Source organism: Rosa chinensis, chromosome 3 (assembly GCF_002994745.2).
Source record: "Rosa chinensis cultivar Old Blush chromosome 3, RchiOBHm-V2, whole genome shotgun sequence".
NCBI lineage: Eukaryota > Viridiplantae > Streptophyta > Magnoliopsida > Rosales > Rosaceae > Rosa > Rosa chinensis.
In genome coordinates, this window is record NC_037090.1 from 16060429 (window position 1) to 16086453 (window position 26025).

At 36.4% G+C, this 26025-nt stretch overlaps 2 protein-coding genes and 2 long non-coding RNA genes across 6 annotated transcripts; 2 read left to right on the forward strand and 2 right to left on the reverse strand.

Moving 5' to 3' along the window:
• Positions 1 to 9379: 9379 nt before the first annotated feature.
• LOC112191823 (putative leucine-rich repeat receptor-like serine/threonine-protein kinase At2g19230) lies at positions 9380 to 11645 on the reverse strand. Its single transcript, XM_024331244.2, has 4 exons — positions 11603 to 11645; positions 10011 to 10129; positions 9789 to 9851; positions 9380 to 9687 (listed from the first exon to the last, which is right to left on the reverse strand). Exons 2-4 carry the CDS (start codon positions 10063 to 10065, stop codon positions 9488 to 9490), a joined length of 318 nt encoding a protein of 105 aa, XP_024187012.1. The 5' UTR covers positions 10066 to 10129; positions 11603 to 11645; the 3' UTR covers positions 9380 to 9487.
• A 5125-nt stretch (positions 11646 to 16770) lies between these two features.
• On the reverse strand, positions 16771 to 20279 carry LOC112192296. 3 transcript variants are annotated; one of them, XR_002933475.2, is made up of 6 exons: positions 20206 to 20279; positions 18921 to 19115; positions 18490 to 18683; positions 17913 to 18018; positions 17402 to 17521; positions 16771 to 17294 (listed from the first exon to the last, which is right to left on the reverse strand). It is a non-coding gene; the product is annotated as an uncharacterized LOC112192296 (long non-coding RNA). The 3 variants fall into 3 exon arrangements; XR_005808472.1 differs by lacking the exon at positions 17913 to 18018; XR_005808473.1 differs by lacking the exons at positions 17913 to 18018; positions 18490 to 18683.
• Positions 20280 to 20435: 156 nt separating this feature from the next.
• LOC112192295 (UDP-glycosyltransferase 86A1) lies at positions 20436 to 22502 on the forward strand. Its single transcript, XM_024331954.2, has 2 exons — positions 20436 to 21219; positions 21526 to 22502. Exons 1-2 carry the CDS (start codon positions 20658 to 20660, stop codon positions 22479 to 22481), a joined length of 1518 nt encoding a protein of 505 aa, XP_024187722.1. The 5' UTR covers positions 20436 to 20657; the 3' UTR covers positions 22482 to 22502.
• Positions 22503 to 23488: 986 nt separating this feature from the next.
• Positions 23489 to 25419, forward strand: LOC112195190. The gene is made up of 5 exons (XR_005808879.1): positions 23489 to 23710; positions 23789 to 23885; positions 23995 to 24480; positions 24581 to 24649; positions 24763 to 25419. It is a non-coding gene; the product is annotated as an uncharacterized LOC112195190 (long non-coding RNA).
• The last annotated feature ends 606 nt before the right edge of the window (positions 25420 to 26025 follow it).

The window sequence follows — 26025 nt, forward strand, 5'->3', positions numbered from 1 at the left end:
ATGGGACAGCCTTTGATTTGTGGAGATGAGTTACAAGAGTTGAACCTATGGCTTGGGTCCATCCGTGCAAGTAGTTGATATCCTTCATGAGATCTTTTCAAAAAAAAATTATATTCACAAAGTGCTTTTCGTTTCTTATATATGTGAGCTATTTGATTGCCTCAAAATATTTTCTCTCACATATAATTGAGTGATTATAAGCTTTTAAGCATTGTCTTGAATTCTGAGAGAAGAAAGAGTGGATATACCTTATGAGGATATGAATCATACTTGTTCCAAGCATGCTTAACAGAAAGTCAGAAACCGTCACCATTGTCACAACCAAGTCCAACTTGTGTATGTGTGGATTATATGTTTTAATTAACTCTTGAATATCTACATATTGATTCTTGGTTGAGTGCTAATCTTGATGTTGTGAAAGTAGGAGATTTCTGAGACAAAAAGTTGAAGGGCAATAGAGTCATTGTTTTTGTAGAGTCTTTAATTTTCGTTGAGTGTTAGTGTGTGTCTTAGTGTGATTTTGCTAAGGGACTAGCAAAAGCTAAGTGTGGGAGAATTTGATAGGAGCATTTTAATGCGACGTTTTACTTGCTTTTCCCTACATTTCTTGCGTTATTTCCTTATTAAAACCCTGTTTAGGAAAGTTTTCATTCTTTGATTGGGAAAGTTCCTATTTGTAGAAAGTTTCTATTTTTATAGTTTCTATTTATCATTTTTAGTAAGTTGCCATTTTTCATTTTAGGAAAGTTTCTATTTTTCTTATTAGTTTCTATTTTTAGGACCTCCAAGCAAGTGGAAAATCTTGAGGAGGAAAATCAAAGTGGCAACCAAGTGGAAAATCTTGAGGAGGAAAATCAAAGTTGCAAGCAAGTGGAAAATCTTGAGTAGGAAAATCAAAGTTGCAAGCAAGTGGAAAATCTTGAGGAGGAAAATCAATTCAAGTTGAACAAGTGATAAACAAGTGGGAAGATATTTTTTACAAATTTGTCTAACATATCTAGCCCTTCATTTATGTTCATCTCCACCCTCCATTCATCATTTTTTGGGCTATAAATACACTTCTCCTCTCACTCTCAAAATACCAATTCCTTCATCCATCTCATCTTCTTTGTCTCTCCATTTCCTTTCCATTTTCCTTCTCCATTCTCTAGTTTTAAGTTTCTGCATTTTCAAGCAAGGAGAGGAAGAAGAAGAAGAAGGAGCAGTGAAGATCATATCCTCCATCATCCACCTTGAAGGCTTGCTTCCAAGATTCAAGATCCAACCATCTAGCTCTCCATCTCCATCTCCACTCACGGTGTAATTCGTTCCTTTTCCTTGTAACCTTTTTGGTTTCCTTGTTTGATTTCGTATGAACTTGTTTCTAGTTAACAATAATGTTTAGGGCAAAGTTTAAGCCCAATTTCTATGTTTAAATAAAGTTTTCGAATTCTATAATTGTGATTCTAAGTTGCTTATGTGAGTTTGTTCGATTGAATTTGCTTGATAGAAAACTTTTATATGTTTATCTTATTTGGGTCGACACTTATAGGATTTGCATGTAATTGATAGGAGCATTTTAATGCGACGTTTTACTTGCTTTTCCCTACATTTCTTGCGTTATTTCCTTATTAAAACCCTGTTTAGGAAAGTTTTCATTCTTTGATTGGGAAAGTTCCTATTTGTAGAAAGTTTCTATTTTTATAGTTTCTATTTATCATTTTTAGTAAGTTGCCATTTTTCATTTTAGGAAAGTTTCTATTTTTCTTATTAGTTTCTATTTTTAGGACCTCCAAGCAAGTGGAAAATCTTGAGGAGGAAAATCAAAGTTGCAACAAAGTGGAAAATCTTGAGGAGGAAAATCAAAGTTGCAAGCAAGTGGAAAATCTTGAGGAGGAAAATCAATTCAAGTTGAACAAGTGATAAACAAGTGGGAAGATATTTTTTACAAATTTGTCTAACATATCTAGCCCTTCATTTATGTTCATCTCCACCCTCCATTCATCATTTTTTGGGCTATAAATACACTTCTCCTCTCACTCTCAAAATACCAATTCCTTCATCCATTCCATCTTCTTTGTCTCTCCATTTCCTTTCCATTTTCCCACACACATTCCTTCATCCATTTCATCTCCTTGTCTCACCATTTCCTCTCCATTTTCCTAGAAATTCCTTCATCCATTCCATCTTCTTTGTCTCTCCATTTCCTTTCCATTTTCCTCTACCAATTCCTTCATCCATTTCATATTCTTGTCTCACCATTTCCTCTCCATTTTCCTTAGTCACACCAATTCCTTCATCCATTTCATCTTCTTTGTCTCTCCATTTCCTTTCCATTTTTCTTCTCCATTCTCTAGTTTTAAGTTTCTGCATTTTCAAGCAAGGAGAGGAAGAAGAAGAAGAAGGAGCCGTGAAGATCATATCCTCCATCATCCACCTTGAAGGCTTGCTTCCAAGATTCAAGATCCAACCATCTAGCTCTCCATCTCCATCTCCACTCACGGTGTAATTCGTTCCTTTTCCTTGTAACCTTTTTGGTTTCCTTGTTTGATTTCGTATGAACTTGTTTCTAGTTAACAATAATGTTTAGGGCAAAGTTTAAGCCCAATTTCTATGTTTAAATAAAGTTTTCGAATTCTATAATTGTGATTCTAAGTCGCTTATGTGAGTTTGTTCGATTAAATTTGCTTTACAGAAAACTTTTATATGTTTATCTTATTTGGGTCGACACTTATAGGATTTGCATGTAATTGGTGCTAGGTTTAAGAACATGAAATCGACTTTTCGTTTTGTGTAACTTGAATCAAAAGTAGTAAAGGTTCTGGACAAGAATCGAATTTAATTGAAGAGGATTGCAATTAGGTGGACTTTTCCATAACTAAGTTGTACACTTGAGTTGATAGCCTTTCTATATGTCTAATGCATTGAACATGTCATGATTGACTAGCTTTCTAGGGCTTGATTGCATGTTTGATAGGATTAATCTAGGTGCTTTCGCTTAGGTTAATTAGCATTGAAAAGTAAAATATGGGAAATCATTTGCTTTCGAATGTTTCACATGATCAACTCCTCTCTCATGACTTGGAAGAACAATTATAGGGTTTGAATCGAATTTGATTACATGGAATTGATTTTGATCTTTGTTCCTTGCGTTCCACCCTTGTATATATGTTTTTACGTTTTCTTTATTTTATTTATTTTAATTTTAATTTTAAGAATCCTAAACCCCCCTTATTTTTGTTCACTTGTATATATTTATTCTTTATTTTATTTTTGTAAATAATACTTTGTTATTTTAATTCTTTATTTGTTTATACAATTGTATATATTTATATTCTTTATTTTATTTTTGTAAATAATACTTTTCTTTATTTGTTTCACAATTACAAGTGTACCCTCAATCCCCGGATAGAACGATCCCTATTTGCTTATACTACTAACGATATTTCAGGGTTAAATTGCGCGCTTGCTTTGAGCGCGTCAGTAATTGGTGCTAGGTTTAAGAACATGAAATCGACTTTTCGTTTTGTGTAAACTTGAATCAAAGTAGTAAAGGTTCTGGACAAGAATCAAATTTAATTGAAGAGGATTGCAATTAGGTGGACTTTTCCATAACTAAGTTGTACACTTGAGTTGATAGCCTTTCTCTATGTCTAATGCGTTGAACATGTCATGATTGACTAGCTTTCTAGGGCTTGATTGCATGTTTGATAGGATTAATCTAGGTGCTTTCGCTTAGGTTAATTAGCATTGAAAAGTAAAATATGGGAAATCATTTGCTTTCGAATGTTTCACATGATCAACTCCTCTCTCATGACTTGGAAGAACAATTATAGGGTTTGAATCGAATTTGATTACATGGAATTGATTTTGATCTTTGTTCCTTTCATTCCACCCTTGTATATATGTTTTTACATTTTCTTTATTTTATTTATCTTAATTTTCAATTCTATAATTCTTAAACCCCCCTTTTTATTTTGTTACTTGTATATATTTATATTCTTTATTTTATTTTTGTAAATAATACTTTATTATTTTAATTCTTTATTTGTTTATACAATTGTATATATTTATATTCTTTATTTTATTTCTGTAAATAATATTTTTCTTTATTTGTTACACAACGACAGGTGTACCCTCAATCCCCGGAATAGAACGATCCCTATTTGCTTATACTACTAACGATATTTCAGGGTTAAATTGCGCGCTTGCTTTGAGCGCATCAGTTACCCTAATGCCTTCTATCCTATCTAGGATCAGTGCATATTATGGTATACAAGTTTTGACAGTCACAACAGCCGAGTTCTAGTACTCTCTAGTCCATTAAAATCTATGGCACATGATCATTGGATTTCCAAAGAATGATGAGGTTTTGCAAATACAGCCACGAAATTCTAGAATTATCAATAAGCACTCGAAAAGAAAGTATTTTAGCACAAGAACTCACTTTGGGTCAAATGAATCAGACTTAATCCTAGCATGCTTAATGAACCAAGTTACAATCCTATCTCAAATCTTCATACAAGCATCACAATGTCGATTAACAACAGAATTCAATTAAGTCTTATTTTGATTGTGAAAACCTTCAGCCATGAATTCGGAGACATGTTCATCCTAGACGTTAGTAGCATCCTAAGACTCAAAAACAAAAACAAAAGTAACCAAAATTTTTTAAATTTTTGACATTTTTCGATTTTTGTTGTTGTTGTATTTTTCAATATATATGACTCAAGATAAAAGTGTAAATCCATTCCCCCACACTTAAATATTGCATTGTCCTCAATGTAATCAAGAATAAGCATGCAATGAAACACTTAAGCATATAGGGATGAAATTTACGAAAATAACTACTAAAACAAATAAGCAAAAACGAAAAATAAAAGATAAGGATAAAGAAAGCAAATCTGATTTGCATGGGTTGCCTCCCAAGTAGCGCTTGGTTTTAACATCTTCTCAGCCTAGACGTGGTTTCCTCTTGTCCTTAGTTGGTGGAGCCTTCAAAGCCTCCTTTTGGGTTTGGAATTGTGTTGCTCGGAAGCCTACCAGTGTCATGAAACTTGGTCATGAAGTCCACCACTTGTCCCATCTGCTTCTTAAGGTCAGCAATATCCTTGGTATGGGCTTGTTGTCCTTGTAGCAAAGTTTGTGTGGCACTAGTCAATGCCTGAGTGGAATTAGTCAATGCCTCTATCATCTTATCATTGTGAGAATTGGAATTCCCTACGTTGTGTTGAGGAGGCATGTAAGGTCTTTGATAAGGAGGTCCTTGAGGACGTTGGAAACTGCCACCAAGAGGGTTCTGAACATTTTCATTGTTCGTCCACTTGAAGTTGGGGTGGTCCATCCATCCAGGGTTATAGGTATTCGAATATGGATCATACCTTGGACGTTGGGGACCCCCTTGGTTCCCTTGATAGCCTCCTATGGCATTCACATACTCCCAACCACCATTCTCACTTAGTTGAGGACATTGATCCGTAGGATGTCCTTGGGCAGAGCATACCCTACAAGCAGAGGGTCCTCCTTGTCCTTGAGTAGTCGCCACCTTGTTCACAAGAAGGGTCAGTTTGCTCAATTGATCTTCAATGGCAGGACTAGTGCTCACCTCATTTACCCTACGAGTGGTTTGTCTCACACCCTCATACTGTTGAGTATTTAGGGCACGATTTTCAATAAGTTCCCTCCCAGCTGCAGGTGACTTGCCACAAAAGCTCCTCCAGCTGCAGCATCAAGCATTTGCCTCTCTAAGGGTAAGAGTCCTTCGTAAAAACATGTCAGTAGGGTCTCATCCTTCATCTGATGTTGAGGGCATTGTGCAAGTAAGGAATTGAACCTCTCATAGTAGGCACCATAGGACTCATCATGGGCTTGCTCAATTCCACTGATCTTCTTCCTGAGTGTGATGACCTTTGAAGCTGGGAAGTATTTTTCCAAGAAGGCCTTCCTCATTGTTTCCCATGAAGTAATACGTCCAGCAGGAATCTCATATAGCCAATCTTTGGCTCTGTCAGCTAAGGAGAATGGAAATGCCTTCATCTTCAGAATGTTTTCATCAGCTCCTTGTGGTTGCATGTTTGCACACACAGACTGAAATTCGCGGATATGCTTGTTAGCATCCTCCATATTAAGTCCATGGAAAATAGGGAGCTTGTGCAACAATCCACTCTTAAGCTCAAACTCTGCCTGTCTTCCTGCTGCAGGGGCAGGGTATACTATGCCTGTAGGGGGTCCTCCTTGGACAGCTGCTGTAGAGAGTTCCCTAATAGATGCCATTCTCTCTTCTTGGACTTCTTCAGGTGGTGGTGGAAGCGGTGGTGCAAGTAATGGTGGAGACGAAGTTGATGTAGGTGATGTGGATTCCTCTTCTTTTAACTCAAGAAGTGAAGGATTCTTCAAACGAGCGAGCCTTGCTTCAATTTCTTTTATTGTAGAGGGTCTAGAAGGCTTGGTCATTCATAGAAATCCTGAACATCAATAAGAATTAGAGAAGTTAGTAAAGTGTATAGTGAGGTAATTAGAAGTCAGTGATTTATACATAAATGTCACTATTCACAAATTTACAAGTATAAAGAGAAGTATAAATTACAAACTCTCCACAAACTTCACAAATAAATTACGTAAGAGTTTATACAAGTAAAAAAAATGTACAAAACAACACAATTTACATGTGGAGGTTAAGTTCAAGTGTATTATTATCATTACAAATAAAGTTAATATCTCAATTAATTGCAAGTTGTAAGTCGAGCCCAATAGAAACCACTACTATTGGTGAGATACGATTTATGGATAGTCGCCTAAACATAAGTCTCTTTCCTTTGTTTCAGAAGGCTAGATGGCCAGATTAAGAGGTAAGTGAGAGGGAGGACTCATTTTGGTGACACTACGGAGGCTACTCCCTCATTGAGGTTTAGGCCCCTATCGGCTACTCCCACATTGTGGTTTACGCACGGTCTATAGTATCTCTGAGATCCAATTTGAACCCATCACCTAGGGTCTCAACCTAAGACACCATCTATATGCCCCTTACTCAGCTTGGAAATAACTCATGTGTTAGACAGTTCTCCAAATGTTAATAAAAGCCGCCCTCAACCTCATGAGACCTCAGAAAGGCACTAATGAAGGGTTAAGGCCAATATTAACAAAAGGGCCCTTATCTACTCATACGATTTTACACACTTATAATAATCAAGAATTTAACGATATTTATAATTAACGCTTTACATTTCTTTTGTTTAGTAAGGTTAGACACATTATAAACAAAAACTTTCAAACAATACTACTAGAAAAACGTCACAACTTAACCATTTTTTTTTTCGAACACAACATATAAACAAAACAAATATTCACATATTCAACAAGTGATTTTTCAATCCCCGGCAACGGCGCCAAAAATTGATGCGCTTTTAGCAAGCGCATAATTTAACCCTGAAATATCGTTAGTAGTATAAGCAAATAGGGATCGTTCTATTCCGGGGATTGAGGGTACACCTGTCATTGTCAAACAAATAAACAATTAAAATTAAAACAAAGTATAATATTTACAAAGATATTCACAAGTATAAACATTATTTACGAAAAAGGGGGGATTTTGTTTTTGGTTTTTTTTTTCGAAAATAAAACTAAGTTAACAAAATAATTAAAATGCAAAAAAACATAAAAATACAAATGGAGTGAGAGAACAAAGATCAAAAACCGAAACATATGATTAAAATTGATTCAAACCCTAATATTGTTCATCTAAGTCATGAGAGAGGAGTTGATCATGTGAAACGTTAAAAGCAAACAATTTCCCATATTTTACTTTTCAATGCTAATTAATCTAAGTGAAAGCACCTAGATTAATCCTATTAAACATGCAATCAAACCCTAGAAAGCTAGTCAATCATGTCATGTTTAACGCATTACACATAGAGAAAGGCTATCAACTCAAGTGTACAACTTAGTATGGAAAAGTCCACCTAATTGCAATCCTCTTTAATTAAATTCGGTCTTTGCACAAAACCTTTACTACTTTGATTCAAGTTTACACAAAACGAAAAGTCGATTTCATGTTCTTAAACCTAGCACCATTCATATCAAAACCCTACGTGTTTGCAACCACATAAGATTAAAATACAAAAGTTATCTATAACGCAAATTTAATTAAACAAACTCACATAAGCAACTCTCGAATCACAATATAGGAATATGAAAATTCTCAATTAATCATAAAGCAACATAAAAATCAACATATAGAAATCACAACTTTATCTCAAAACATATAAACGGGCTTTAAACTTTGCCCTTAACATTATTTGTTAACTAGAATTCATAGTTCTACAAATCTAAACAAAGAAAACCAAAAGAAATTACAAGGAAAAAGATAGAATTACACCATGAAGGGAGTGGATGATGAAGAGCTTGAGACATTGATCTTGAATCTTTAAAGCAAGACTTCACTATCACGGCACAAGGTGGATGATGACGGCTAGGAGGCTTCATGGCTTCTTCTTCTCTTCTTCTCTTTGCTTAAAAATGCATAAACTTAAAACTAGAGAATGGAGAGAAAAATGGAAAGGAAATGGAGAGACAAAGAAGATGAGATGGATGAAGGAAGATGTGTTATGGATTCATGAATTGGTGATTGAGAGTGAGAGGAGAAAGTGTTTAAATAGGGAAGACAAAGAAGAGTGAAATGATGAGATGAAGAAAAATAATGAAAGTGGAGTATGAGAGTGGTTTGTAAAATATGTAAAAGATGAGGTAATGATGAAAGCAAAGCATGAAGGTGAAGAAATGTGGAAGTGATGATGATCTTTTAGAGTAGAAAAAATGTATCCAAGGAAAAAGAATGCTTTCTTCATATGGGTGGGAAACATGAATATGTGGTGTTGAGCTGTTTTCAGGTCAGTTTCTGCCCCTTTATTCCTTCAATTATTTCTCCATCAAAACTTCATATTGGGCCTCCGATTTCTTCATATCAAATGTTCCTCTATGAGTGTAGATCATCCTGACAAATTTTCAGAGCTTCAATCCATGTGGTTGGGCCGGAAATGCTGCTGGACCTCTTACAGGTCCAGTTTTCCGGTTTTGCTTTTGTAGAAAATTGGGCTGATTGTTTGAAGGCCTTCCACTCATATTTTCTCTGGCACTCTTCATAAGAAATGATCCTTTGGGTGTCTAGAATGGATCTGGAAGGTTTCAGCTCATTTGAAGTTCATTTGGTCAGGCGGCTGCTCCTTCTTCTTTGCTTGGCTTGGTTTCTTCTAGTCGGAGTAGGAATATGTGTAAAATTGATCTTTTAGTACATTTCCATTTTTCTCCATCATTTCCAGGTAATTATGGACCTAACGCTCATTTCACCTTCATCTACTCCAATGTACCTAAAAATAGAAATTGAATTAAAAATCGATTCAGTTAAGGAATTAACTAAGCAAAATGTGAGGAATTAACTATTAAAATATCACATTAAAATGCTCCTATCACACCTACGAAAGAATAATACAAATAAATAGAGAATGATCCTAGTTTACAAAAATAAAATCAGAAAATCTATGGATGTTCCTTTGGCATCAGTTGATATATGAGTGGCGCTTTCAGTTGCAAGAACTTTAGAAAGACCAAAATCAACTATCTTGGCTTGCAACTTTTCATTTAACAAGATATTGGAAGCCTTCAGATCTCTATAGACTATAGGTGGCTTGCAACCATTATGTAGATAATCCAACCCTGCAAAATGACATTTCAACTATGGTAACTGATGATGATCGACTTAATTAGTTCTCACGTTGATGCTTTTATTAAAATTTAATTGCAATTCAGTGTTTAACCTCTTGCTGCATCCACCGCAATTTGAAGTCTTTCCTTCCAAGTCAAAAAGTCCAATGTTAGATCTGCTCCAAAGATTGGTTAGATATGGTGATGCACTAGTTACAGGTTATAGAATTCAACTATTTTTCTTAAGATGATCCTGGATTAATGAAGTACACTAGATACGCACATAGAACATCAATCTAATTAACCAACTCATCTTAATGATCATTAATTATCACCTAATAAATGTTGCTGCAAATTTCCATTGGCTACATACTCAAAAACAAGTGCCATAGTGTCACCTTCATCGCAGTAACCAATGAGAGATACCAAGTTTCGATGATGAGCATAGTTTAACCTGCAATTCGTTATGGCCACGACAGTTAGCAATATAGTGATTTGAACAGCTCACTACTAACTTTTTGTTTCAGCTATACATCATTTCAAGACCAAACAGAACAATAAAGAAATGGCAAACAATGGATTAAACATTGCAATATCGCAACTCATCATTTTTCTATTCTATAATGCCATGCTTTCCATAAGACACAAGAATCCCCACTAAAAAAAGGAAGTACAAAAACAATTAATTAAATAAAAAACCATGTTCTTTTGTAGATGAGAAAAAATTCAACACCAACAAAAACATATAATTCAAGGCAACAGGATATATCATGTTCCCACTCCACAGAGCACAACCAATAAATAGGTCAAAATTATTTTACTGGGAATAAACGATTCTCATAATTTCTAAACAATATAATGGTTGAATCTAATTCTCAAAATGAAGTAAGAAAGCCACAATCTCTCATGAATCAAATGCCTTGCACGTGTTATACAACTGAAAAAAATGAATGAATGAATGAACCCAATTTAGAATATCAGAGGACGATTGTATCCCAGATGAGTAGAAACCAAAATTGGGGAGATAGTGATGCGCTCAAAAGCGAGCGCATAATTTAACCATGAAAATATCGTTAGTAGTATAAGTAAGTAGGGATCGTTCTATTCTGGAGATTGAGGGTACACCTGTAATTGTATAACAAATAAAGAAAAGTATTATTTACAGAAATAAAATAAAGAATAAATATATACAAGAGAACAAAAATAAGGGGGGGGAGGGTTTTAAGAATTATAGAATTGAAAATTAAAATAAATAAAATAAAGAAAATATAAAAACACATGTACAAGAATGAAACATAAGAAACAAAGATTAAACCCAAGTTTATCATTGAATTCGAATTAACCCTACATTGTTCTTCCAAGTCATGTGAAAGGAGTTGATCATGTGAAACATTCGAAAGCAAACGATTTCCCATATTTTACTTTTCAATGCTAATTAATCTAAGTGAAAGCACATAGACTAATCCTATCAAACATGTAATCAAGCCCTAGAAAGCTAGTCAATCATGACATGTTCAACGCATGAAACACATAGAAAGGCTATCAACTCAAGTGTACAACTTAGTATGAATAAGTTCACCTAATTGCAATCCTCTTCAATTGAATTCGATTTTTGTCTAAAACCTTTACTAATTTGATTCAAGTTTACACAAAACGAAAAGTCGATTTCATGTTCTTAAACCTAGCACCATTCATATCAAAACCCTAAGTGTTTCGAACCACATAAGATTAAAATACAAAAGATATCTATAAAGCAAATTCAATCGAACAATCACACATAAGCAACTTTGGAATCACAACATAAGAATCGAAATTCTTTATTCAATCATAAAATTTCAGAATGTAAACCTTGTTCAAACATAAATGTCAACTAAAAACAATTCTCACGAAACTAAGCAAGATTACAAAGAAAGAGGTTGAATTACACCGTGAGATGGAGATGGGGATGAAGGATGAAACGTTATGGATTCTTGAATCTCGAAAGCAAGCTTCAAGGTGGAGGATGGATGATGATGCTCACGGCTCCTTCTTCTTCTTCTTCTCCCTTGCTTGAAACGTTGAATGCACTAGAGGATGGAGAGAAAATGGAAAGGAAATGGAGAGACAAAGAAGATGAGATGGATGAAGGAAGATGTGATTGAGAGTGAGAGGAGAAGGTGTTTAAATAGGGAAGAAAAAGAAGAGTGAAATGATGAGTGGAAGAAAAATAATGAAAGTGGAGTATGAAAGTGATTTGTAGAATATGGAAAAGAAAGAGAAATGATGAAATGAAAGCAAAGCATGAAGGTGCAGCAACATGGAAGTGATGATGATCTATTAAAGAGATTGTAGAAAAAATATATCCAAGGAAAAGAGAAAAGCATCTAGCTTTCTTCATGTGGGTGGGAAACATGAATATGTGGTGTTGAGCTGTTTTCAGGTCATTTTCTGCCCCTTTATTCCTTCAATTATTTCTCTAACAAGACTTCATTATATGCCTTCGACTTCTTCATATGAAATGTTCCACTATGAGTGTAGATCATCCTGACAAATTTTCAGAGCTTCAATCCATGTGGTTGGGCCGGAAATGCTGCTGGACCTCTTACAGGTCCAGTTTTCCGGTTTTACTTCTGTAGAAAATTGGGCTGATTGTTTGAAGGCCTTCCACTCATATTTTGCTCTGGTACTCTTCATAAGAAATGATCCTTTGGGTGTCTAGAATGGATCTAGAAGGTTTTATCTCATTTGAAGTTCATTTGGTCAGGCGGCCGCTCCTTCTTCTTTGCTTGGCTTGGTTTATCCTAGCCGGAGTAGGAATATGTGTAAAATTGATCTTTTAGTACATTTCCATTTTCATCTACTCCAATGTACCTTCATCTTTGCTCCCCTTGGTGTTCGCAAGCTCCTCTTTCCATTTATGAGTTCATTTCCACTTTTTAGCTCGGAGGTCCTGAAAATAGAAACTAATAAGAAAAATAGAAACTTTCCAAAACTGAAAAATGGCAACTTTCCTAAACTGAAAATGGAAACTTACTAAAAATGATAAATAGAAACTACAAAAATATAAACTTTCTACAAATAGGAACTTTCCCAATCAAAGAATGAAAAATTTCCTAAATAGGGTTTTAATAAGGAAATAACGCAAGAAATGTAGGGAAAAACAAGTAAAACGTCGCATTAAAATGCTCCTATCAGATAGCATGGACATAGAAGGACCTGGGTTTTCCACTTAAGATGCCAAAATTACGAAACCAGTATTTTACTTGTTCTTCTTCAACCTCTAGAACCTGGGTTTTCCACTTTTTGTTTCAGCATCATTTCAAAACCAAACAGAACAATAAAGAAATGGCAAACGTAATGGATTAAACATTACAATATCGTAACTTATCATTTTCCTATTCCATGATGCCATGGCTTTCCAGTAACACACAAGAATCCTCCACTAAAACATAAAAGTACAAACCCAATTTCAATTGGCTCCAACAAACCCAATTTCAATTGGCTCCATCCCATAATCGAGAAAGCTGGAACAAACAGAAAAAGAAACACGAACTCAAACAACCAACCAAAACAAACTAATCTTGCAATATGAACTCTATGATGCTCAACCATATTTGTTGTGGAATCAAGTCATCAACCCAACCGTTGTCACACAGAACACACGTTATTCTGCAGGGCTTTAAGTTTAACACTAATATACAAAGGTTGAAATATATACATATAAACGAACCAGTAGCGCAAAAAAAAAAAAAATCCCAGGTAGCATCATAATCAAATAAATGAAATCAAACTACGAAAATGTGGAGGAACTGGAATTGAATTGAAAGAGTGATTCTTCCTTACCCCGTCTCTGCCTGCGGAAATTTAGAACCCAAAATACAACAAATTGACCAAATCTAGAAACAGGGCCGCAGCTCTTGTTTCGATCTGTTACTACTTGTTCTGCAGGGGAAGCATATAGAGAAAAGTAAGAACTTTCGACTCAATTTGCTGTTGGGTTTGATACAGTGGTTCTTCATAGGCTTGGGAAGATGTGATTAGGCGAAATTGATGGTTACTCGGTTCCCTCCGCCGCTCATGTCAGTGGGGTTTTCGTCGGATTGTATGACTAGAACAGATCCAGGAAAAAGAAGGAACTTCGAATGGGATAATATATGCTGGGAGGAGGAAAAAGAAGGAGGCCGGATGTGGAGAGTGGTTCTGATGAGGAGCTTACCAAGTACGAAAGGAGGTTGAAGAAGGTCCGGGAATGCTTTGGGTTTGGGGCGTGTGGCGGAGGAGCAACGAAATCGGGTTTTGAAGACATAGGAGAGATCGATCGATGGGAAGAAGGTGTCTTGAGTTTTGACGCTAGAGGAGGCTGGGAAGACTGGAAGAGAGAAGCTGAGAATAATAAAACCCTATCTGGGTCGAGGTTAAAAGATGAGGACATAATTGGAAAAGAGAGTAAAATTTCATTAAATGAATCCTGTTCACTCCGTGTTTCCGTGAAGCAGTTTTCCAAAGCTGGTAGTAGGCTGCTTCTCAATTTCAGCTTTGAGGAGAATCAATTCGGACCAAAAGCCGCTTCTACACACTTTACCAAACACCATAGCATTAGCCCAAAAGCAGAAGCAGGTTTAAAAGCACCTCCAAAATCAATCCCAAACTGGGCCTTATTCCAGTCTGATCCGTCAATCAATTGTTTGATTGCTGATATCGTGGATCCACGGATGGTTAGCAATGATAGCCAAAAAGTACAACCCCTTGGCAACATTTCTTTCTGGACTGAACCAGCTCTAGTCTTGAACTTCTACTACCACTGGGACCTCCTCATAAAGCACGGTCATTTTGGTTCTCATGGTAGATATGTAGCCCTAGCCTAAATATCTTCAAATTTTGTTTACGTCGTTACACTGAGAAAAATGCTATATATGTTGTCGACTAGATTCTTATATGAAGGTGTACAACTCTACTTTTAGTTTCTATAAAAACATTTATGTTATGTTGTTTAACTATCAATGAGTATAGTACATAATATTATTTTGGAGTTTGTAGGATTTTTGATTGTATTAAACGCAATATATATCCAATAATTCGTCGATTACATGCAACTTATTGATTTGAAACTTTGTTTAAACTCTTTTTTTTTCTTTTATAAACAAGTAACTATTTGATTGGTAACTCTCTCTGCTAGGGTTTTAGAGAACGCCTCCCATGGGTAGGCGATTCTGCACCTTCCTCCATCTCGTATGGAGTAAACTTTTGGCGCCTCCCTTGGTGTCACAGACTTCGAGTACGGCCCATGCCGCCTCTTCCTTTATCTCAAAGAAGCCGAGGTCCTTGACTCGTTTTGAGGCGATGGATTTCTCTTCTACCTAGACTGCTTCGCACTGGGGATTGAAATTTCTTTCGGTTCGGCGCACAGGATTGGTGGCTACTAGTGGCTGGAAGGTTTGGGATCCAAGGACCCCAATGACCAATGTCTTCGAGGTCAGGATTCAGATTAGGAGCGGCTTCGGCAAGTCTGCAGTCAGATCAAGTCGTTTCCCTTCATCATGGATGGCAGCAGGCATGGCGGAACTATCTTCTGTCTGATCATCAGAAGGGTTGGTGGTGCCGTCTTACTGAGATGGCGACGGGGATAAATGACGCCGGCTTCGTTCTTGCTCGGCCGTTTGTGTGCTCTAAGGTCTGTTACGTGGTCCTGCGTCGCCGACATGATGGGTGGAACAGGCGCAGCTATGGCATAAAGGACAGATTTGCCATCGATGGGTGCGTCAGTGACTGTAAGAGTAGCAACGACGGGATGGATAAGAGCTCTGTTGGATTGGCTGCTAGGGTTCACTCTCTTTGGGCTTGGGCCTTGATCTGTTTTTCAGATTTGGGTTTGGGCCTTTGTTGGTGGATTTGGGCAGTATTACTTGTCAAGTTTGTCTTGACATACTTGATTTTGGATTTGGGCCGGATTTGGATCCGTATTTGGGACCTGGGTCGCATTCAAATCCGGATTTTGGATCCAAGACAGCTGCTCATATTGATCTGGTATTGGTTCTGGTTCTTAGGAGTTTGTTTGCTAATTTTCGAGTTTCTAACACCCTCGGTTACTTTCAAACTCCTGGTGAGTGAATCACCTCTCCTAGGTGATCGTCTCATCGGTTACGGTTACAGTTACTATTATATTTACACTGTTCTCGTGACATATGCAGTGTAGCAATGTCGTCCGACATCAAGTCACATGGTTACTTTTCATTTTAGATGCGTCTGTGCATCTTGCTATCTTTTATTGTTTTCCTACTTTATAGATGTGTTTGTGCATCTTGTTATGCTTTATTGTTTTTTCTTTCGATACTTTTGCATCGCTCCATGTACTTCTCAGTTTCATCTAATATAGTTTATCGTCTTTCCCTTGAAAAAAAAACTTTGTTTAAAATCAGAACCCATATATGAAAATAATAAAAAAACTGTTTATCATCGCTGTGATTATCTGTTAACTTATTCCTTAGCAATTTAAACTTGTTTTCGAACCTGAAATGAAAACTCTGGTTACAAAAAGGAAACATTTGTTAAATATTAGCATATATCCTAAATTAGATGTCGGATGTCATTACTCATTACGCACTTGCAACGTAAAAAGAATCGATTACTAGCATACTCTGTGGGCCGGGGAATTTGTGATCGTAAATGCATGTGAAATCAAAATCAAGGTCAGCCGGTCGTCTGCATCTGCTGCTGACAGGTACCCACCGGCGCTCTCGTAGCCCTGGTGAAACTTCTTATTCATGAATGGTAGCTACGGTGGTCCAGACTATGTGAAGGAATTTACAAGTGCATGTCCTTGTCTCCATGTATACGTGAGGTTAGAAATACATATCAGTCGGATTAAAGTTTTCATTTTGCTATGTGGTTCTGCACAGCCTCTGAAAATCAAATCTCGATGATAAGTTTTTGTTGGGTTCTTTTCATCTTCACTTGCTTTATGGGTTTCCATGTGCGACTAATAAGACTAGAGAATTATCTCAGTGGAATACTTTTCAACGTTCAACCAAGGGGTGGCGGTTTGTTGCCTTCTGGAGCAAAACTTCCAATAAGAAGACAAAGCTTTCTAAAAGTAATCAATATGATGTTAGATACATATCGAAAGAAACGATGAAATAATAACACTATAATCTCACAGCAAGATGATCACCACAGTACCCTTAGCAATGAGGATGCACATAGGCAATCCTTATCCAAAGGAAATATCTGGAATTCTTCCTCACAAGAGGAGACAACTCGTGCACCGTATCAATAGTACAAGAAACCAGTTCTTTGCTGGTGCTAGAAATTTTGCCCGTGCTTTGCCACGGAACTTACTATTATTGAAGATTATGAAGATTGTTTGAGAGAGTAATTGCTTGTATAGACAATAAATACTATTGATACAAACCAATCTTGAACACCAATTGTTTCTGTTGAAACTTGCAGATTTGGGTCTTGGATCAAAATTTTAGCAGCAATTTCTTCTGAAACAAAGCTAGACTTTGGATGAACAAAACTGTAGGAAGATACATGAGCAACCTGCTATTAACTGATATGTTGTCTTTTAGGTTTGAAGATTTTTCTGCAACACTGGTTTCGTCTGATGATTATTCCTTTGCTGACAATCTCTCTTTGTTTCTCTACCAAAGAAAACAAAAATTGTGTTTGAGATTAGTTGAACGAATTAATATTAACTGATTAAAATGTTGGATAATCTACAAATTGAGCCAAGTCTTGAACAACATACCAGTAGTAGAATTTCCCTAAATCAGTTTATTCTGAACAGGAATATAGAGGGTATTGTTGACAATATGTTGTGGAAGGCAATCTAGAAAGCAGGTTTGCAAAATTTTTGCCGGCAGAAGTCCTGCAAACAACAAATATGAACACAATCAGATTTGCACCAAATCTGATATGCACCCATTTGCCTTGACAGAACTTCCAGGATGTAAACTATTGTTCATTCTGAATTTAAGAATTCATTAGTCATGGATATAACAATTGAAGAAGGCTTTCATATATGAATTTAGGCATATATCATAACCAACAAAGCAAAAACGAAATACATTACATATGATACATGAATTTCAGAAAAATCAAGTCAGCATGAATCTTTAACAATTCAAAATACAAAGACGTTGCCTCACAAAAGTAACCAAACACAGAAAGTGCAGAAAAATCAATTTTTGAACAGGATTAATATTTGCAGGACATTGACGAAGAATATGAAAATATAAACATGAAATGTGAACTATTACCACTGTAGTGTCCCATTAGTTTCACAACACCAATACCATTTTCAATACTTTCGGGTTCCACTTGAGCACTGCCTTGAAAGGTTCAGTTCATATGAATGAAATTACTCTGAAAATACAGAAATTTTATCACTATACCATCAGAATTGAACATGACCATTTTTTCTATCGTTTTTCTGATATTAATGAAATATAAAGGATATATATATATATATATATATAATGGTCAAATTGAAGATGACTATTTTTTCTATCGTTCTCTTTGTGAAATTGTTTGCCTTTTAGCATCTTCTGGACATGTTCAAAGCTTTTCGCATCTTTCTGATTAAGCTCAGGCACAACCATCTTCTGTTATCAAGATCTACTTCAAAGCTTTTAGCATCTTTCTGATAAGCAATTTTTCTTTGTGAAATTGCTTACCTTGAATCATCTTTTGGACGTGTTTAAAACAATGGTGACACACTTTCTCTTATATCGGTAAAGTGGTTTTGTTGTGAAATGCCGGCCTATCAGTAAAGTGGTTTTCAAGAAGCAAATCTATTTTGCTTTTCCTTTATTTCATAAAGGATAAGAATCTGACCTTTTTAACAACATTAAGCACATATTGCTGGAGTTCTTCTGTCCGCTATGCCCCAACTCCAAGGTTGAGCTTCTTCTAATTTGTGCTAGCTTTGAATGCTTCAGAACTCCAAGAATAGGATCAAGTGGAGCCATCGCTACACTGTCGAATCAAGAAGTCTTCACAGCAGCAACCATAGCTACCCGACCAACAGACTACAGATAAGGAACAACAGAGAACTCAGGTTCCAGAACAAAACATTTATGAAATTGGTTACCTTGAATCATCTTTTGGACGTGTTTAAAACAATGGTGACACACTTTCTCTTAAATCAGTAAAGTGGTTTTGTTGCGAAATGCCAGCCTATCAGTAAAGTAGTTTATCAGAAAAGTGGTTTTCAAGAAGCAAATCTATTGGCTTTTCCTTTATTTCATAAAGGATAAGAATCTGACCTTCTTAACAACATTAAGCACATATGGCTGGAGTTCTTCTGTCCGGTATGCCCCAACTCCAAGGTTGAGCTTCTTCTGATTTGTGCTAGCTTTGAATGCTTCAGAAACTCCAAGAATAGGATCAGGTGGAGCCATCGTTACACCGTCGAATCAAGAAGTCTTCACAGCAGCAACCATAGCTACCCGACCAACAGACTACAGATAAAGAACAACAGAGAACTCAGGTTCCAGAACAAAACATTTTTGTAAATCAATTATCTGTTTAGTATAGTGAGATAATAATAGAAAGCACTACAACATCAAATATAATACTCAATCCGAGAAGGTGTTCAACAGGATAACTCAAACTCGATTACATTGTTAAGTTATGGAAAATAAGAATTACATATGTCCGTCTTTAGAAATAGATTGCTTTTCTCGAAACTACCAAGCTTGATCTTTCCCTATACAAGTATAAATACTGTATAATAAACATGGATTTATTACTTTGATTTCGGAGAAACAGAATAAAATGTATTTGTCAGTGTCTATATGTATCTTCTGTCAGAACAGAACCGGTCCTCAATTAAGCTCAACGATAGCGTTTACCAGCAACCAAAAACAACGAAACAGTAGAAAAAGAAAAGATAGAACAACGGATCAAAAATCAGAATTATGGTTCTGCAAAAAAACTGTGTTTCAAATAAACCGACCAATTTCATCTATTGAGAAACAAAACATATGCACATCTAATTTTACTTCTTTGGTACGCTATGACTTTAACAATTCCCCTGATGCTATGGTCTTCTTTGGCACAGAAACTGTACTAACACTCAATTCTCACAAAGAAAACTAAAATAATTTTCTTTCAGCTTGAAACTAATACCCAAAATCATAGTAGTAATCAAGTGGCCTAGTGCATACCATGGATTCACAGTCAACAAAACCACCATAATGCTCATTGAAAGATGGAAACATTTGGTATTAGACCACATTTTATAATATTATGTAATTGTATATATTACTAATGCTCAATCAATTACAATCCCAGACAAAATGTCTATATACGCTTTCAAAAGGAATAGAAAACTAAGATGAAATCACCTATCATAGACATCGCTGCAAGCAAGCAAAAAAAAAAGAACAGTAGGAAGCAAAAATAGCATTTCTCTTTCACAAAACCATTACCTGCATCAGTCAATGAAATCACCGTCAACATTTCAAAACCCGAGCTAAACAAACCACACACAACTCATATGGAACGTCGATCAAAATTGAAGTGAATTGAAAACGTGATTGAGAGTACCTGATGGCTGGGGAGGTCCAAAGCTTTCATTGCTGAGAAAGAGAATTGGGAAAAAGGGGAGAATTAAGCCCACGGTAGAAAGCTTCCCACTCTTTTGTAGTAGAAAAAAGTTGAGGGCAAAAGAGTCTTTTCGACCCATAATAATAAAGTAATAAAGTGAAAGTGATAATACGTCAGCTCCAGACTTGACCCAAACACTTCAATTGCACATCAGCCGGCTCCTTCAGAGTTCAGATAGCACATGTGATCTACTGTATGGTCGTAGCATCGTGCCGTATATGAACACATCCAGCAATTGTTTTATAACAGTTATTACCTTTGTCTTCTCTGTTTTTAAAAGTCTTTACATTATCATTCTGCTATATTAAAAGGGTTGGTGAGGTATCAGCCTATGCCCTCTTTCTCAATCCTCAAACAACGCGCAGTCACAGAGCTAGCAAATACTTGGAACCATGGAGGCCAATCACCCAAAGCCACATGCAATCATGGTACCTGTTCCTCTCCAAGGCCATGTCAACCCCTTCACCCACTTGGCCGTGAACCTTGCATCAAATGGCTTCACCATCACTTTTGTCAACACTCAATACATTCATCACCAGATAACCAAATCCAAAACAAAAAACAACACTACACAAGAGCAAGATCAAGATCAAGATCAAGATCAAGATCAAGATGACATCTTTGCAGCGGCGCGTGAGTCCGGCCTTGACATACGCTATAGAACAGTGAGCGATGCTTTCCCACTGCCCTTCAATCGGTTTCAGAACAGTGACCAATTTCTTGAGGGTAGTATCCATGTCTTCCCTGCCCATGTTGATGAACTTGTTGGAGATTTAGTACAATCTGACCCCTCAATCAATTGTTTGATTGCTGACACCTTCTACACATGGCCACTGATGATAGCCAACAAGTACAACCTTATCAATATCTCCTTCTGGACTGAACCAGCTTTAGTCTTAAACATTTACTACCACTTGGACCTCCTCATAAAACATGGTCATTTTGGTTGTCATGGTATGTTGTCCTCACTTGAGTTTTACTTATGTTACATTTGAGAAGCATGTTATGTTATCCAACTGTGAATATAAATATCATTAACTCCTAGATATTTATTTGAGAGTCTAACCTGTATTTAGTATTTTCGATAAACATGTTATATTGTCAGATTGTCTACGCATGATCATGTGGATTATTGTTTGAAAGTGTGAAATGAATTCAGTCTGAAAAAATAATGCGCTAGGTACAAACTAGCTGGTAAGACATCATTAATCAAGTTATGTATTTATTACCTGACTCTGTTTTTGTTGGTTAATTTATCAGATAATTGTGAGGACACCATAGATTACATACCTGGTGTGCAGGCTATTGAACCAAAGGATTTGATGTCACACCTGTACATTACTGATACCTCAGCTCCGATGCTGCGAATCATTAAGAAGGCGTTCCGCGAAGTTAAGAGGGCAGATTTTATACTGTGTAATACAGTGCAAGTACTTGAAGCAGAGTCTCTTTCAGCCTTGCAAGACAAGCAACCTACATATGCAATTGGCCCTGTCTTCCCCACTGAACCCACCAAGAATGTTGTGGCTACTAATCTGATGTCCGAGATTGACTGTACACAATGGCTCAAGACCAAGCCTCAAGGTTCAGTTTTGTATGTTTCATTTGGTAGCTATTGTCAGGTTACTAAGAATGAGTTTGAGGAAATAGCTCAGGGGCTTTTGCTTAGTAAAGTGAATTTCATTTGGGTACTACGCCCTGACACTATAAGCTATGACAAAGAAAGGTATATTGTTCCCTTTGGATTGGAAGACCAGAGCGATAGAGGGTTAATGGTGCCTTGGTGTTCTCAGGTTGAGGTGCTCTCAAATCCAGCGATAGGAGGGTTCTTAACTCATTGTGGATGGAATTCCATACTGGAAAGTATGTGGTTTGGTGTTCCAATGCTGTGTTTTCCTATTGAAACTGACCAAATCACTAATAGGAAACTAGTGGTTGATGATTGGAGGATTGGTCTCAATCTTTGTGACAGGAAGCCAATCACAAGGTTGGAGGTAGCACAGAAGGTCAACCGTCTGATGGGTGGAAATTTGGGTGAGCGACTATTGCAGAAGGAGATCAAGAAGGCAAAGCAGACATTGGAGGAAGCTTTGGCTGCAGATGGGTCATCACAACAGAGTTTCCGCCGATTTATTAGTGATGTAAAGGCTAAAATTCAAACACGCATTTCAGACATTAATATTTGCAAGACATTGACGAAGAATATGAAAATATAAACATGAAATGCAAACTTACCACTGTAGTGTCCCATTAGTTTCAGAACACCAATACCATTTTCAATACTTTCAGGTTCCACTTGAGCACTGCCTTGAAAAGTTCAGTTCATATGAATGAAATTACTCTGAAAATACAGAAATTTTGTCACTATACTATCAGAATTGAACATGACCATTTTTTCTATCGTTTTTCTGATATTAATGAAAATATATATATATATATATATATATATATATATATATCTATACTATTATTAAGAGAAGAGGCTTTGTTAGCCAAAATTGAAAATTTTGACAGATTTAACCCCGAAAGATTAAAAAACTTTGACAACAAATTAAATCACAAAGGTAAATAGGACAATTATAAAATAGATTTTATTAAGAAAATTGAAAAGAAATTATCCCACAACCTCCTATTTTCTCTCTCACTATTTCATTTCTACAATAACTACCTACTAAATCTATTTTCTTTTGCAGATAATTTTTTTTTTACAATTAAAATTTTCTTACACATGCAAAGCATGTGATTGGAGACTAGTATATATATATATAATGGTCAAATTGAACATGACTGAGTAGGGCTGGCAATTTGGGCCGAAGCAACCGAATGGGCCGAAATTCGAACCGATCCGAACCGATTTGGGCCGAAAATTCGGTATACCGACTTTCGGCTCGGCTGAGCCGTACCGGTTGGCTCCATTCGGCTCGGCTACGGTATGTCATACTATATACCGACGGTATACCGTACCAGCCGAATATAATGTATACATACCGCAAAATATACATATATGTATAAAAATTGTGTAAGAGGCAGGGTTCGAACCCAGGTCCTCTTCCTCACAGACTTAGCGCCCATCCACTAGAGCACAAGCTGCTCTCGATATATAATGCTACAAATTTTATATTTATTTCTTACTTAGTTCTTATTGTCAAAAGTCAAAACCAACAAACCCTAATACCCTATCACTTACTCACTCGACCCCAGCCTCTCTCACTTCATCAGTTCTTCTTTTTTCTCGACCCAAACCCGCCTCCCTCCCCAAAATCATCGATCCCAGATTCCAGCCCCTAAAATCATCAAAACCATGGACAAATCTCTTGCAGTACGACATATCCCAAATCCCCAGCCTTATTTCTCCACAATTTTGACTGATTAACCTTTGTTGTTTCAAAATCCCCAAACCATCGAAACCCTAATTCTGGAAAAGTGTTACTTCCTTCACCGAAAGGTAATCTCTACCCCTATTCTATGTTGTTATTCAATATTTATTGTCGATTACTTGATTTTGATCAAAAGAAACTCCAAGGTCAAGAAGGTCAAGCTCACCGTCCTCCAGTTCTACAAGGTCGACGACTTCCGGCAAGGTGCAGAAGCTGAGGAAGGAGTGAAAGAGAAGGCAGAGGGTGAGCATTCTTCTGGATTTTTAATTTGGTTTTTAATTTGGTTTTGTTTAATTTGGTTTTTAATTTGGTTCTTCTTGATTTTTAATTTTTGTTTTCTTTATCTGAGAAGGTAGTTTTGGAGCTAAAAAGTACTATTGCAGATTTGCAGGTGAGAATCACTTATTCTCCTTCAATTGAGTTAATATTTTGTTTCTTGTATTTTGTTTCTTGTTTAGCTTTAGGTTAGCTATAACTTGAATAAACTGGTATATGATTTGTGCCTTTTGTGGTGGTGTTGACTGTTGAGGACTATATAGTTTGAGACAAACTTGTATGTTTTTGATAGGCAGTGTTACAAATTATACAAATGAATTAAGCAGCTGCTCATTAAAATAGTTACGCAGAGAAACCTTGACATTATAGTAAGCAATATTGCAAAGGAAAAGTGAGGTAGTAAGTGGACAATCCTGGTTCTTTATCTTCTCCGTTTGTAATCCAAAAGTATTATGAAAAAGGGATCTTTAAAGCAGCTCAAATATTATCACTAACTGCTTCTACAAGGAACCAACTGTGGCTGAGCTGGAGCAGTATCGCGAGCTAGAAGCAATGGAGAGAGGTATAATTTTGCAAATATTTGATTGAATTTACTCGTTTCTGCGATTTCTGCAATTTTCTTGAGCTTTTACTCTCTATCAATTTTCTGTTTTAATTTGTAGAAACTGCTGGACTTAGATTGGATGAACCAAGCTCTTCTACGACCACTGCTGCAACATAAAGATGTTTAGGTTCATATCTTTCATGATACATCATGTTTTCTTTAAATTCATCAATTCTGGGCTGCTACATCAAGTTGCTGCGTTATGTTTTAGTATAATATTGACAAACTGAAACTGTGCAGCGGCATCCCCATACTGGAGAAGATGAGGTGATGGCTGATCGGAACATTAAACCAACCTAACTTGTGTTTTTTTTCTTCAGTTTTATGTATAATGGGGCTGCGTATTTTTCAGTTAATTGTTGGTCATGTAATTTCTTTATAAGTGTTGTGTTATTCTTTTATTTTTATTTTTTTGGACTTTTGGATGAGTTGCAGCTTTGTACTTTGTTGTGGACTTGTAAAATGTGGCAATGTGCCGTATGATGTACTTTTACACTTCTAGGTTCTATAACTTGTAGTTGTAGCTCAATGATTTAATGTGTGGATGATATGATGTAGTGGGCTACAGTAGCAGTCAATATGGAAACCATAAATAGGCTAAAACTGTGCTGTAAAAGCCCAAAAACTGGAAAACTGATTAGTCAATAAGTATGAAAAAATTAGGCTGCTAAAAGTAAATAGCTGGAAAATTGAAATGGGCCTTCTCAAACCCAAAAAATTGAGATGGCCCAATAGTTCGGTGGAAGCCCATTACCGAATCAAGCCAGCCGAATAATCGGTATACCGAAACTTCGGTTTGGGCCTTGCTCGGCCCGGTTTCGGTTACAGTTTGGGCTTACCGACCCATTTCGGTTCGGTAGTGGTTTGGCCCAATTGTGGTCGGTTTTGGGCCGAATCCAGCCCTATGACTGAGCATGATTATTTTTTCTATCGTTCTCTTTGTGAAATTGTTTGCCTTTTAGCATCTTCTGGACATGTTCAAGGCTTTTCTCATCTTTCTGATTAAGCTCAGGCACAACCATCTTTCTGTTATCAAGATCTACTTCAAAGCTTTTAGCATCTTTCTGATAAGCAATTTTTTTTTGTGAAATTGCTTACCTTGTATCATCTTTTGGACGTGTTTAAAACATGGTGACACAGTTTCTCTTATATCGGTAAAGTGGTTTTTGTTGTGAAATGCCGGCCTATCAGTAAAGTGGTTTTCAAGAAGCAAATCTATTGGCTTTTCCTTTATTTCATAAAGAATAAGAATCAGGACCTTTTTAACAACATTAAGCACATATTGCTGGAGTTCTTATGCCCATTCTCACAAAGAAAACTAAAATAATTTTCTCTCAGCGTAAAAGTAATACCCAAAATCATAGTAGCAAATAATACATACATATATAGTAATCAAGTGGCCTAGTGTTTACCATGGATTCACAGTCAACAAAACCACCATAATGCTCATTGAAAGATGGAAACATTTGGTATTAAATCACATTGTATAATATTATGTAATTG

Bases quoted from the DNA above. Each gene is read 5' to 3' on its own strand.
- LOC112191823 (XM_024331244.2), bottom strand. From the start codon at position 10,065: ATGGCACTTGTTTTTGAGTATGTAGCCAATGGAAATTTGCAGCAACAT. The intron at 9,852-10,010 runs GTGATAATTAAT...TCTTTGGAGCAG, and splicing joins TTTGCAGCAACATTTATTAG to ATCTAACATTGGACTTTTTG. The intron at 9,688-9,788 runs GTTAAACACTGA...GTCATTTTGCAG, and splicing joins TGCGGTGGATGCAGCAAGAG to GGTTGGATTATCTACATAAT.
- LOC112192295 (XM_024331954.2), top strand. From the start codon at position 20,658: ATGGAGGCCAATCACCCAAAGCCACATGCAATCATGGTACCTGTTCCT. The intron at 21,220-21,525 runs GTATGTTGTCCT...TTAATTTATCAG, and splicing joins TGGTCATTTTGGTTGTCATG to ATAATTGTGAGGACACCATA.